We start from the raw sequence: 13863 nt of genomic DNA on the forward strand, positions 1-13863 counted from the left end.
AATGAGAAAATGCATCACTGTCTGGATATAACTGTAAATTGATAGCCTCGACGTTGAAACTTTGTTTTTTAAAATGACGCCCTACTTTTCCTAGTGCGGCAGAATACTGTATTTTCTCCTTTCGCCATCTTGATGTTCGTTCGCACAGGCGGAAGCAACATCTTCGGCGGAGCAACAGCGGGTGTGGTTCGGACTTCTACGGGTGGTTCACCTAGCAGCCCTTCTCCTGTTTTCAGCTCACAGAAAGGGGAGATTTTTTCCTGACAAGAACCACGGAGGAGCCGCTCGACTCTGGTAAATATAGTATGTTTAGCATCAACTATTACTCGGCGTCTTTACGGCGCGTCAATGCTCGATTCTCCTAAGAAAATCATCTTTGGCTAGGGAGGGGGGCTCCGGTGGGGTTTTCTGATTTGGCTGGCAGCACAGCAGGTTTTGTACGGTGGCGCTTGGATCTACTTTTCATACGTCCTGGCTAGCTAAGCTAATCAACCCAGAATTAAACATTTCAGGAGTGTGCGTGAAACTTACCGTTCCTACAATGAACTCGTGTGTGAAAATGACGGCTTCTAACATTAGTTGCGCCTCGGGACAAGCCATACTAATTTTTCGTTTGTGGCCGAATCCCTTAACACTGTTTGTTTATGTTAGCTAGTTAGCTAACTAGCGGAGAGGTTAGCTACGCACGTTAGGTTAGCTTAGCGAGCGTTCAAGGTAAGCTAGCCAACCTGTTAGTTAGCAGGGGTGGCTAATACACGCTAGCGCCTCGGTGGTGATTTTTTTACGAATGAAATACACTTGGTGATGGATGTAACCTGTGCAGTTAACAAGGGGTTTTCGTTTAGATTTGGTGAGGCAGCTTGTTAGGCTCGTAGTTAGACCCACCATGAGAGGAGGAGTCATGGAAGTGATTGCGGGGCGGAGGGGGTAGTTTCTCTCATTGGAAACCCAAGCTGCGAGGTCGGAACTTGGCCGTGGTAGGGGGAGGGGGAGAAATATGCCTTTGATGTTCTTTGCCGCTGAATGGTGAATTGTGTTCGTGCTGGCCTGGAAATACCCACCGCTTTGCTCTCTCGGCTGGAGGTGGAGGCTCGGCATTTCCCCTCATAGCTACGTTAGCAAGCCAAACAAGCGTCTGAATCACTGGGAGCTGGCACAGGTAGCGCAGAAGACAGCGGTTTTATTATTGAGACCACGTAGGAGAAAGGCATAAACATACGGCTAGGCTTTGCTTGGCCAAACAAGAAATTAGTTTGAATGTGAGTTGTCTCATTTTCCCCCCGTGTACCTGTTTCCTTTTACAGACATATCTGCTGAGGGCAGGCAAGAACAATGGCTACCCAGTGTAAGTATGGAAAACGATTTATTTTCATATAAATGAGTTTCATGATAATTATTCATAGTCTTTTTAATCCACATGTAAGAATTTCACTGTACATATGCAAACAAATGAAGTAATGCGAGCATTTAGGCATAGTGGAGACTAGGAAAAAATGGTAGCCAGGTGAGCACATGTCACAGTATCCCAACAGTTGGCTTTTTTGTTACATCTCAGTGTCTTCTTTAACAAATGCGTCTGGGGAATGTAAGACAGATTTTATGTTTATGAACTTCATTATATCATCTTCCGATATTTTTTTTTTCCAGACATGGAGAAATGCATTTTCTTTCTTTTCCCTTTTGTTCAAGTTACAATTGCATTTTTATTTTGTGCCCACACAAGTTAATGAAACTTTTAAGGTTGCTCTGAAATATTGTACCTCACTGAAATTGAGAAGTTAAGGTGAAGCGGGTGAAGAAAAGATTATTTTTTACAAAGTTTGACATACCTTGTATTTGACTTTTTGTGTAGCTGATTTGATGGAGTTGGACATGGCCATGGGTGACAGCAAGGCTGCTGTGAGCCAGTGGCAGCAGCAGTCCTACCTGGATTCAGGCATTCAGTCTGGTGTCACCACCACAGCACCATCTCTGAGTGGCAAGGGTAACCCTGATGCTGAAGAAGATGATCCAACTCTCTATGACTGGGAGTTCAATCAACCCTTCACCCCTGAGGCCACAGGTAAATGAAACTGCTGCTCATGTTTTGGTATGTTTGCTGTCTCATCTAATGAAATACTCATCTGTAAAATGTGCATAATTAGTTGCATTCACAATGTTATTTGTGTATTACCATAAAGTAGTCCTAATTGTAGATGATCAAAATGGCCACTGTGGAAGAATAGTTCAACAAATGTTAAATTACTTTAGTTTCATAGCATTTATATTCATAATTTTGCGTTTGTTTTAGACATTGAGGGTTATGCCATGACCCGGGCCCAGCGTGTTCGGGCTGCCATGTTCCCAGAGACCTTGGAGGAGGGCATCCAGATCCCACCTACTCAGCTGGATGCAGCTCACCCAACAGCTGTGCAGCGTCTGGCAGAACCCTCTCAGATGCTCAAGCACGCAGTGGTCAACCTCATTAACTATCAAGATGATGCTGAGCTGGCCACTCGTGCCATCCCTGAGCTCACCAAACTGCTCAATGATGAGGACCAGGTATGTGTATAAATGAGCGAATAATCACCAGAAAACAGTCAAATCCAAAAATGATACCAGCCGAGTGTCTTGTGGTATAATGTCATTTAGTAACAATATGGTTTACATCCCTTCTGAGGCCATCCATCCCTAACAAACATCTCTTTCATAGGTTGTTGTGAACAAAGCAGCTGTAATGGTACATCAGTTGTCAAAGAAGGAGGCATCGCGCCATGCCCTGATGCGTTCGCCACAAATGGTTTCGGCAGTTGTCCGTGCCATGCAAAACACCGGTGATGTGGAGACTGCTCGTTGCTCTGCCGGCACTTTGCACAACCTCTCCCACCATCGTGAGGGTCTCCTTGCAATCTTCAAGTCTGGAGGCATTCCTGCCCTGGTGAAGATGCTCGGGTAAGAAATGGGACGGATTGTAGTACTGTTTATATTGTATGTGTGATCGTTAATATCAGTTGGATTGATGCAAATGATGAGAATGCAGAGAACCTGTCTTGGAGTTGTTTGTGTTGGGGCTTGTTGGCAGAGTGGTCTGATGGCTGTCAGTGGTTTGATGAGGAAGTTGATGGATTTTTTTGCAGCAACATTTGTGTTGTATACAGTTGTGATCTATATTGGTGAAAGGTAGTTTGTGAAGCCTTCAGTATTGTTTTTACAAGTGTTGGATTCATTTCATTGCTACTTGTGGCATATTTGTTTTAAACTCACATGTGTGACACAGGCTGCAGTGTTGTTATTTACACAGCAATATACAGCAATGGCACTGATGAAGTTATGTGATGCTGAAATACAGGGTGTAGCCATTAAGTAGACTGGGCATATGTAAGTCCAACTTGATTGCATACACAAGCCAGATGGTAAACAATGCTCGACGGGTAAGCATAAACAATCCAAGGAAAGTTTCAATGCGCTTGAATTACAGACAATTAACTTGAATACAATTCATAAAAATAAAGACAGTGGAAATGGTACAACTTTCATGAGTGAAAAAGACACTTGGATGCACACAAAACTCAATGACAAAGACTCATTACATCTTCAGACAACCAACTCCAGAATTTTCCAAAAGAGCTGAACTTACAAAGAATGATGACTCCCTTTGAAGCCATTGAAATGTCTTCCCTCTTTACTTTAGTCTTTGTATTTCTCCATGAACATCCAAACAGTTAGCTCTGGCAAGTTCTGACCTGTTGGATGTCGCATGAGTGTGTTTGATTTTGCACCTGGAATCACATGGCCGTGTGTTAAATACAGTATGGAGCGGTAGCATGAAAGGAGATAAACTGCCACATTTTGTTGGACTACAGTCGCTGAATAGATTTGAAAACCAGTAGCAATTTGAACTGAGTGAACATTAAAGATTTTTTTTTAGGCTAGTAATGGTTGACACATCACAAGGTTCTCATCAAAATGGCAATTATCAAATTTTCCAGTAAAGCTCTTTGTTAGTATGATCGTTTTTCCATAGAAGACTTCACAGGAGTGGTCATTTCTTTCGCCAATTTTTCACTTTACCTGACAGTTTTCAAGACTTCAAAAAACAGTGTTAATTTTTTATTGTTGAAGAGTAATATTCATCATTATCTCAGCCAGCAGCTACTGTCAGCTAATAATCAAAGTATTTAAATGATTCAGAATGTGAAACAGCACCTAGTGCAGCTGATTTATTATGGTCATATTTGGAGCTGAGTGTTAACAGAGACTAATTGTTTAACTAAATATGCCAAGTGTATGAAAAATTCCCACTCTGTGTAAAAATTTGTGAAATGATAGTGTGAATTTGTATCTCTAACACCAATTTTAAAAGGCGTTTTCGACAGTGGTTTTTAAATGCTGGAGTTGTCTCATTCACGTTTCTGTTTCTACGCTTTTTCAGCTCACCAGTGGACAGCGTTTTGTTCTATGCCATCACCACGCTCCACAACCTGTTGTTGCACCAGGAAGGGGCCAAAATGGCAGTGCGCCTAGCTGGAGGACTGCAGAAGATGGTGGCTCTGTTGTCTAACACCAATGTCAAGTTCCTGGCAATCACTACTGACTGCCTGCAGATTCTGGCATATGGCAACCAGGAAAGCAAGGTATTGCAATGTCAGCTAATTTCTGCATGTTTTTACCTTATATGACTGCTCACGCTAGGCTGGTGGCAGTTTGTATGCAAGTATAAACATATTTCTGTCTTGGTTGCAGCTGATTATTCTGGCCAGTGGTGGTCCCCAGGCCCTGGTCAACATCATGAGGACCTTCACATATGAGAAACTGCTGTGGACCACAAGCAGAGTGCTCAAGGTGCTCTCTGTTTGCTCAAGCAACAAGCCTGCCATCGTAGAGGCTGGTATGTACACACTCATAATACACCACTAAAACAAAAATACAGTACAGTGAAAGAGGCTTAAATATGAAATTTCAGGTCTCACTTATCGCAGTACAGCTGTGGGTATTATTAAAGCCTAACTTACAGTATTTAGTTGTGCTTTGTAAGTAGAAAGTCGTCTGATGTAACATGTTTGTTTGACTTTGTGTGTAGGAGGCATGCAGGCCTTGGGGCTTCATCTGACAGACCCCAGCCAGCGTCTGGTCCAGAACTGCCTCTGGACTCTGAGGAATCTGTCAGATGCTGCCACTAAACAGGTACAACACACTTTTTCTTCAGTCATAAGTACTAACTTCTCACACACCCCAGGTTCAGTGTTGGTTAGAAATTTAAGTACAAAGTATGACGATTGCACACAACTTATAGGAGTATCCACTTTTATTTGCTCATTTATATAATCCCATTATTTCTGTTTTCCTTTTCTTGATTTTCCCCTTATTTCTTTGCTACCCTGTCCTCTCTGTAGGAGGGCATGGAGGGTCTCCTGGGGACTCTGGTCCAGCTGCTGGGCAGTGATGATATCAACGTAGTGACATGTGCTGCTGGCATCCTCTCCAACCTGACCTGCAACAACTATAGTAACAAACTCATGGTCTGTCAGGTAAGCATGAACACAACAGAAACGGGATTCTCTGCTCATCTTCCAGCAAAATGCGACTGAAAAACTGCTTGCCATCTTGAGGACAGCAAATTTCCAGAGTATGAAAGGGGGCTGGCACACAGCATTGGTATGTTTGCACAGTTAAAAGCTGTGAAATAAGCATTGTGCTCCAGCCCCCTTTTATACTCTAGAAATGTGAACATTAAGGTTTGGGGAAGTTTAGCTAATACATAGTATTAACCTATGGACAATACTTGGATTATGTTTTGTTTGCTGATTTATTTTTTGATGTAATATCACGTAGACCATTAATTGTCTGCTCTCCTTAGGTTGGTGGCATTGAGGCTTTGGTGCGAACAGTACTTCGGGCTGGCGACAGAGAAGACATCACAGAGCCAGCGGTCTGTGCCCTGCGTCACCTTACCTCCCGCCATCAGGATGCTGAGATGGCCCAGAATGCTGTGCGCCTTCACTACGGCCTGCCTGTGGTGGTCAAACTACTGCACCCTCCCTCCCACTGGCCACTAATCAAGGTCATTGTCTCTTTGTTTCCCTTCACACTTCCTGATAAACAGTATCATCATTGTGAAACAGGATTCATCTAAAGTAATTCTAACTCAAAGTATGTAAAATGTTTCTTCTATCTAGGCTACAGTTGGTCTGATTCGCAACCTGGCGCTCTGCCCGGCCAACCACAGTGCTTTGCGGGAGCAGGGAGCTATTCCCCGACTGGTCCAACTGCTTGTCAGAGCTCACCAGGACACTCAGAGGCGCACCAGCATGGGTGGCAATCAGCAACAGTTTGTGGTGTGTAACCCACTACAAGTATTCTTTACTGGAATGTTTAAAGTTTGTCTATTTAATTTTCTTGTTATCTAACTGAAACACATTCAGGAGGGTGTGCGTATGGAGGAAATTGTGGAAGGCTGCACAGGAGCTCTGCACATCCTGGCCCGGGATGTCCACAACAGAATTGTAATCAGAGGACTCAATACCATTCCACTCTTTGTCCAGGTAAAGTCTCACTGCAGACCACCTGCACTCTCACACCAAGTGTTTGTAAATGTCTTTGCCAATTCAGTAGTTTGGTGTTGAAAATACAGAATCTGTAAATTAACTTTGATTCTCTTCTCACTAGTACTTGTCTGTTTCATGCATGTGAGTGACTCTTTTGTCTTTATTGCTCATTCTGTTTTCTTCTCTGCTCTTGTATCCAGTTGCTGTACTCTCCAGTGGAGAACATCCAGCGTGTGGCAGCAGGTGTGCTGTGTGAACTGGCCCAGGACAAGGAAGCTGCTGAGGCAATCGAAGCTGAAGGAGCCACTGCGCCGCTCACTGAGCTGCTTCACTCCCGTAATGAGGGCGTTGGTGAGTATACGGGTGCAAATACAAACTGTGTACACATGTCTGATTGTACATGTCAACCTGAGGTCCTTGACTTGTGGTGTTGTGCATTCTCCTGCAGCAACCTATGCTGCAGCAGTCCTGTTCCGCATGTCTGAGGACAAACCCCAGGACTACAAGAAACGTCTGTCAGTGGAGCTGACCAGCTCTTTGTTCAGAACCGAGCCTATGGCCTGGAATGATGTACGTACACACACATGGAGGCTACAAATAAGCTGCGACCTCTATGCTACCTACCACATCTGAGCAGGATTCATACTTGTATTAAATTGTTTACAGAAGATGGCAATATACGTACAAAGTCTGATTACTTTTTTAGAATGATCATGTATATAGTCATGCACAATGCAAACAGGTGAGCTCTTCACAGCTGTTAATTTTTATGAATAGCTAATTATGACAAAACATGATCAAAAAAGTCTACAAAAACTAATAGTCACATATTTTTCTGTATTGTAATAGACATTGCAGTTTGGTGGCTGTCCATTAGCACACATTCAGTGATTTCATAGAAGCAGAATTCTTGGATTTGTGTTTTTAGTGTACAAATCACAAAGTGGTGTCCTATCATAATTATTTATTTACATTAGTACATCATTAACAGAATTGCTATGTACCCTGGATTTGGGATGAAATATGCAACCTTTGAAATAAGTAGTTCTGTCAGGCCATGCTCATCAATCTTTGCCTTTTCATAGACTGGGGACCTGGGGCTGGATATGGGAGCACAGGGAGACCCTCTGGCTTACAGGCAGGATGGTGAGTACTTGCACTTCCGCTAATGAAATTACTTCTGTCTTTCAAATCGTATTTTGCCATTAGTGTGGCTTTAAAAGCTTCCAATTCGTGGTTTCTATCAGTAGGGGGAAAAAAACATTAGAATTGTCTTGAATCTTAATACAAATCGACCTTTTCAGTGTCGGACAAAAAGCTTTTTTTTTTTTCTTCAGTTGTGAATTGTGAAACGGGAGAAACCGAGGAGTATCTAAAAATTGAAGCTAGTTGTTGGTATTCTGTCTTTTCCCTGCTAACTGACATCACACGGTGTCTTTCGGCATTTTTAACTGTTCATTTTGCAGTTGTTTATCAGCAGAAATTTAAACTCCAGTGTAATGTTTGCCTTTCAGATGGAGCGTACCGGGCCTACCCTGCAGCTTACGGCCAAGACACTCTGTTAGACCCCATGATGGAAGGAGCAGACTACCATGCTGACACTCTGCCCGACCTGGGTCACCACACCGATCCATTGCCAGACCTCGGCCACACCCAGGACCTGATGGACAGCAACCAGCTGGCCTGGTTCGACACCGACCTGTAGGATTGGTAAGACAAGCTACTGAATATGTAAATTACCTGTTCGTAGTTTTAAAAAAATGCTGTCGGTATAAATAACGCCACATTAATTTCATATTTTATCTTGGCTTCTTTTGCAGTTGTATTCTGATAGAACCTGCATTGTGATTGGCCTGTATTGTCTGAAGCAGCATTATGATTGACCTGAAGAGTGTTGAAGGTAAAGAGAGGAATAGGGGGGTCCTGGAAAGTGCCTGACACAAGAAAACAAAAAGATGGTTGCCACAGGATGTTTAAGCAAGTCGAAACCGGGGGGGGGGGAGAAGGGGTTAAAGAAACGGTGAGACATGGAATCACACAGCGGAGGTCTTGGAGCAGGTTACCTATATGGATGAGTGCACATGAGTTGGATCTTCAAAGTTTGAAACACATATGTTTTAGCCTTGCCTGTATTATCAGTTTTTTGTTCTATTTTTCTTATTCTATTTTTTTATTTCTTTTGTATTACTCATTCTCTGTTATGGTACTGACCCAGCTTGCCTTCGCACTAGCCATCTTCATTTTCTCTTCAATGCTAATCATTTGTAATTTTTTTTTCTAAAAAAAACGTATATTACATGTAGTATTAAGTTATAGTGATATTATACAATGTTCCTTTGGTTTATGGTCGAATGTGTAGAACACTAATAATCAGTTGAATTGTACTCTGACTTAAAGTGTAACATTGTGTAGTTTTTTTATAATCTCAAAAATGGAGAATTATGCATTCTTAATATGTGCTTGTTTGAGCATAAAATATGTCAGTGTCACAAATGTTCTAAAGAGGGATACGGGTGAAATTGAGGGTGGGTTGGGGGAAAAATCTAGAGACAAGTGTTTTATATACAGTATCACTGGTAGGTTAACTATTTTGTATGCTATCATTGGATGTCTGATAGAAAAGTCTAACGCTATCATTGGTGGTCTAATAAAACCCAGTTTTATGTGCTATCAAGGGTAGCTAGGTTGATGAACAGTTGTAGTCCTGCTGTGCTTATTTTGGAGACGAGGTTATGACACGGCTGAACAATAAAATGGCATTTTATTTCATTTGATCTGTCCGTGTCTTCTGTTCTTACAGAAATACAATAGGGTTAGAATGTTTAGAGTTATAGTAGAAACTCAACCTAAAAACAGTGGCCTGTGCACTATATTGATGATATCGGATGGATAAGCAGACAAAATATGAACCCTCCAATCACAGTTTGCAAAAGCAATGGACAAAAAAAATACATAGATGTTGAAATGTCGGTATTTCAGTCTGTATAAATGAAATGATTTACACATTAAATGGAGGATTTTTCTGTGCTGTAGAGCATTGGGAAACAAAATTTTCAAAACTTTTTGAAAAGTGTGTTCTCATATAATGGAGCTGTGAGCTCTAAATTTGTGGAAATGGAACAACGTAGTGAAAAGATTATTAAGGGGGGGGGGGGGGGGAGACGCTTTATTTGGAGAGGCCAAGAAAACATGTTAAAGTGAGCAGATAATGACAAGACAGTTGGTCATTACAGCCAATATGGTTCTTCCAAAGTGCAAAGATCAGAATCTGATACTTTATTGATCCAGAGGGAAAATTGCTTTAAATGTAAAGGGGTGGGTTTAACCACTTCTGTATGGTCCACATTTTTAATTATTGATATGTGACGTAAACTGTTTTATATTAATGGCAGAAGATGGTCTGATGTTTGGCAGACTAATTAATGAAGAATCTCAGCAGTGTTGGCATCTGTCCACCATATTTAATTGATCTCCTTGTGGAACCTCTCCAGCTTAATAATTATCATACGGTATGTTGGGTCCAAGTTACACACACAAGTGGCTAATTACATACTTTATAGATTGAAGCAAACAGACTGTAAAATTGTCTGAGGTGTTAATGCACGGTTGCTTTTTATTTAATAAGCTTGAAAAATAGGGAGGAAAATAAAGGAAAATGTCATGCACAAGTTTTGAGCACCCATCTACTTGGAAAGTGTCACAACTTCATCAACTCGTTTGGCCTTAAGTGACTCATTAAAACTTGTAAAGCATGTCAGGAATTGTTAGCAGGAATCATTGGATGTTAACAGCTTCAGAGCTGTGAAATTCTCTGACACTTTAAATGATGAGCTAACACTCACTCATGGGGTTACAAAATGATTTCCCAGAAATCAAATAAAAACAAGAAATGATTAAAAATGGTACATTCATTCATCATGGAAACACTACTTCAATCTGACCCATTTAAGAGGATCTTTATCCAAAATACATGACACTGTTTTCAAATAGACTGTACAGCTACATTGGATCATCTAAAGGAAGCCTGGCTGGAGGATCTAGGTGTGGAAATCTCAGATAACCACTGGACAAAGGCCCAGGACAATGTACACTCCTCATCAGTGTGCATTAGACATGGACTTCTGCAATTCAAAATATTACACAGACTGCACTTGTCCAAACTTCAAGGCATTAGAGGAGTTTTAATTTCCTACGACTTTGAACGTAGCATGCGCATGCGCACATACAACCTCTCCTTCACCCCCACTCTAACCTCCCCCCTCTTAACATTTACGAAGAAACGCCCCCCTCCAGAAACTTGCGTAGCACTCGTGAAGTTGTCTTTTACGGCTGGGTCCCCCTGGATCTTTATCTGCCATTATGTAAAAAAAAAAAGATGAGCAAAACAAGTCGCCAGCTAACTACGAAGCTATACCAAAGCAACACATACAGAAAACACGTAAGTCCAAGGCGTACGTAATCTACGTAACTAGGCCTGAGCCGGAAGATTTTTGATTGACAGGAAAGGGAGCAAACTAAACGCCTCGGTCCGAGCGCTTTGATTGGCTGATGTTTTTCAGGTCCTGCCATGTCCACAGTTTTTTTTATTATTATTCTTTTAGAGACCATACATACAAGTCCACTAAAGGTCATTATATTCATTTTATGTGATTCAGACAAATTAAACAAAAAAAAAAAACATCCTCCATAATGCCTTTAAACTTTCGAAGATGTTTCCCTCTGTAAGTCCATCCTGTGCCAGGTGTGGGCAAGGTCCAGCTTCTTCAGCACATATGTTTGGAGTTGCCCACGAATTATTAATTATTGGAAGAAGGCATTTCAGACCCTTTCTGAGGTTTCACAAAAACAGATTTTACTTGACCCATTGCTAGCACTATTTGGTGTGAAACTACTACCGTTCAACTCTCTAGTAATCAAAACAGCATGATTCGGTATAGAAGTCTTTCAGCAAGACGATTGGTATTGTTAAACTGGAAACAGAGAAAACCCCCAACTCATGCAGCCTTACTTAATAATGTAATGCAATATTTGGAATTAGAAAAATCAAATACTCATTAAGAGAAAAACAACACGTATTTTATTCTGTATGGTAACCTTTTATGGATTACTATAACAAGACAAACCCATGAAGAAGAGAATACTTGAAAGAATGATGTAACATGACATTCAATCCTATTGTATTGTATCTTTTTTTCTTTTCTCTGATTTATAACTTGTATAAAAGTTTATATGTTGTAAATTGGTATATATATATATATATATATATATATATATACACCCTTTTTTTCTTTTTTCTGTTTTGAAAACAAAAAACCTCAATAAAATGTTAAAGCAAAAAAAAATGGTACATTCAAGCTATAATTGTTACAAAAGTGGAGAGAAAAAAAGCTTTACGAAGTAGCACAGTTTATACATGCACTTTACTTTGTATTTTGCTGCCAGTTTATATTAATTACTATTAAATAATATATTGTTTAAGCAGACCTAAATACAATATGTTGGAGAGTGTTTAATCAAGCTGAATGAACAAGTGTCAGCATCTCAACTAGAACCTCTGATGTTTATGCACATTTATTTTACTGCTCTTTACTCTGTAAAAAAACATAACTCAAAGATGCTGATTTAATCTTTTCTGTCTCCTTCCAAAATTGCTCTGTTAGGGCACCAAATCTTCCATTTTACTACATTGAAGCAGTTTCTCCAGCTTTCTCTAATGCATGTTTCTCTCTCTCTGACTGACTTTTACATTCTTTAAAACCACCAGACAAACTCGTCTAGGTTCGACTGTTCTCGATCTTCAAAAAAAGCTCTCATAATTTTTCACCGTCTCTGGTAAAATATCAGTTGAAGGACAATTAGCGCAATAGAATTTACACAGACTAACCATTTCTGACATTTAGCTGACAGCTTTGTGCAGGTAAAGATGAGAACGGAAAGCAAAGAAAGACAAAAATCCAGACTGATAGGTCAAAGTCGTGGCATGGAATTTCAACAGAGCTCGTCTCAGACTGACAAAGACAAGCAGAGAGAAACAGATTATGAAAGCAGAGAGATGAAGCACATTTCTTTCTGTATAACACATTTAACAATGAAATGATGTGGAAAACCTTGATCTGTCAAATGGAGAATATGTAACCACAAGAAACCTTGTAACCATTTAGATCTTTCCAGTTTACTTTGACTTTTTTAAAGTCAGTAAAAAACACCAAGGGTTTCTCATTTCAGGTCCTTAAGGCAGTTTGTTAAGGTCAGTAGGACATTAGGGTGAAATCGTGTGTTCCGTGTTAATGAAAATCTTTTGATAGTGAACGAGGTCTGCACCCTTGGGTGGAGTCATGTACATAATAATTGATCCAGTCCAGTAACTCACAACAATGTCCAAAGGCTTTGTAGAAGTAATCTTGTTCTGTTTCTGTATCAAGAGCATCTAGTAGCAGCTTAAACTCCTTTGATAAATGTGTTTTATGTTTCCTCTAATCTGACATGTTTTTCGGTCTTATCTCCATCTGTCATTCAGATTTAATATGACATCATACACTGCCCGCCAAAAAAAAACAAAACACACACTATAATTTCATCAGACTGCCCTTAGCTTTGATTGCAGCATGCGTTCACTGTGGCATTGTTTTGGATAAGCTTCTACAAACTCTCAACATTTTTTCATTTTTTGGCCAGGCAGTGCTTGAAGAGAATAATATGTTCCTCAGACAGTAGTTTTCTTAGCCTTGTTGCGCTAGACTACCACGGCAACGAATTTAATTCTCTGCCAGGGTGGGTCTAGTTATCCTCCATAAGGCTCGAGGCTGGATGCTCCTAAAACTGGCCGGACCAATCACCATGAAGTGTAGAGTCAGAAGGCGGGCGTAACTAAGTGTCGACAGAGGCGCGACGATTCTGACAGAAACAACCAGAAACAACTAGCCTAGCCGCGCTAGACAACCCACGGCAGCGAATTTAATTCTCTGCTAGGGTCGACAACAAAAACGACAACAGTCGTTGAGCTCCATTAGCACCGACTCTGAATAATCTTTCTGTTAACGTCTGTAATATACTTGAGCTTCACCCTTTGACTGTATAAATAAGGCTTCTCCGAATTACCGCATCCTCTGATTTCCGGCGCTCTAGGAGCCTATTCGTTGCGTTGATTGGTTGTATACCTACCCAATTGCTGCGGAGGGATTTGATAGACAAACTTTTAGCCCGCCTCCCTCCTTGTCGAGCGTGCCTAGACCCTTGCGTCTTCAGAGCATGGGTCTAGCGCGGCTAGGCTATAGTTTTCTCCAACAAGCCCTCAAACTCATAAGACCACACAGGTCGTATTTACGTGCCCCAATGGCAA

General features: G+C 41.0%; 1 protein-coding gene across 1 annotated transcript; it reads left to right on the top strand.

Moving 5' to 3' along the window:
- The first annotated feature begins 136 nt into the window (after positions 1 to 136).
- LOC110957012 (catenin beta-1-like) lies at positions 137 to 9293 on the top strand. Its single transcript, XM_022202827.2, has 17 exons — positions 137 to 294; positions 1305 to 1345; positions 1853 to 2062; positions 2291 to 2541; positions 2693 to 2931; positions 4412 to 4613; positions 4723 to 4867; positions 5060 to 5163; positions 5373 to 5507; positions 5837 to 6040; positions 6156 to 6314; positions 6402 to 6521; positions 6725 to 6875; positions 6973 to 7094; positions 7610 to 7670; positions 8039 to 8234; positions 8345 to 9293. The coding sequence occupies exons 2-16, from the start codon at positions 1333 to 1335 to the stop codon at positions 8227 to 8229; spliced, it is 2307 nt and encodes a 768-aa protein (XP_022058519.1). The 5' UTR covers positions 137 to 294; positions 1305 to 1332; the 3' UTR covers positions 8230 to 8234; positions 8345 to 9293.
- The last annotated feature ends 4570 nt before the right edge of the window (positions 9294 to 13863 follow it).

Source organism: Acanthochromis polyacanthus, chromosome 11, assembly GCF_021347895.1.
Source record: "Acanthochromis polyacanthus isolate Apoly-LR-REF ecotype Palm Island chromosome 11, KAUST_Apoly_ChrSc, whole genome shotgun sequence".
Classification (NCBI taxonomy): Eukaryota; Metazoa; Chordata; class Actinopteri; family Pomacentridae; genus Acanthochromis; species Acanthochromis polyacanthus.

Excerpts from the sequence above, each read along its gene's own strand:
- LOC110957012 (XM_022202827.2), top strand. Across the intron at positions 7,095-7,609 it reads AGCCTATGGCCTGGAATGAT|ACTGGGGACCTGGGGCTGGA; the intron begins GTACGTACACAC and ends GCCTTTTCATAG. Across the intron at positions 7,671-8,038 it reads TCTGGCTTACAGGCAGGATG|ATGGAGCGTACCGGGCCTAC; the intron begins GTGAGTACTTGC and ends TTTGCCTTTCAG.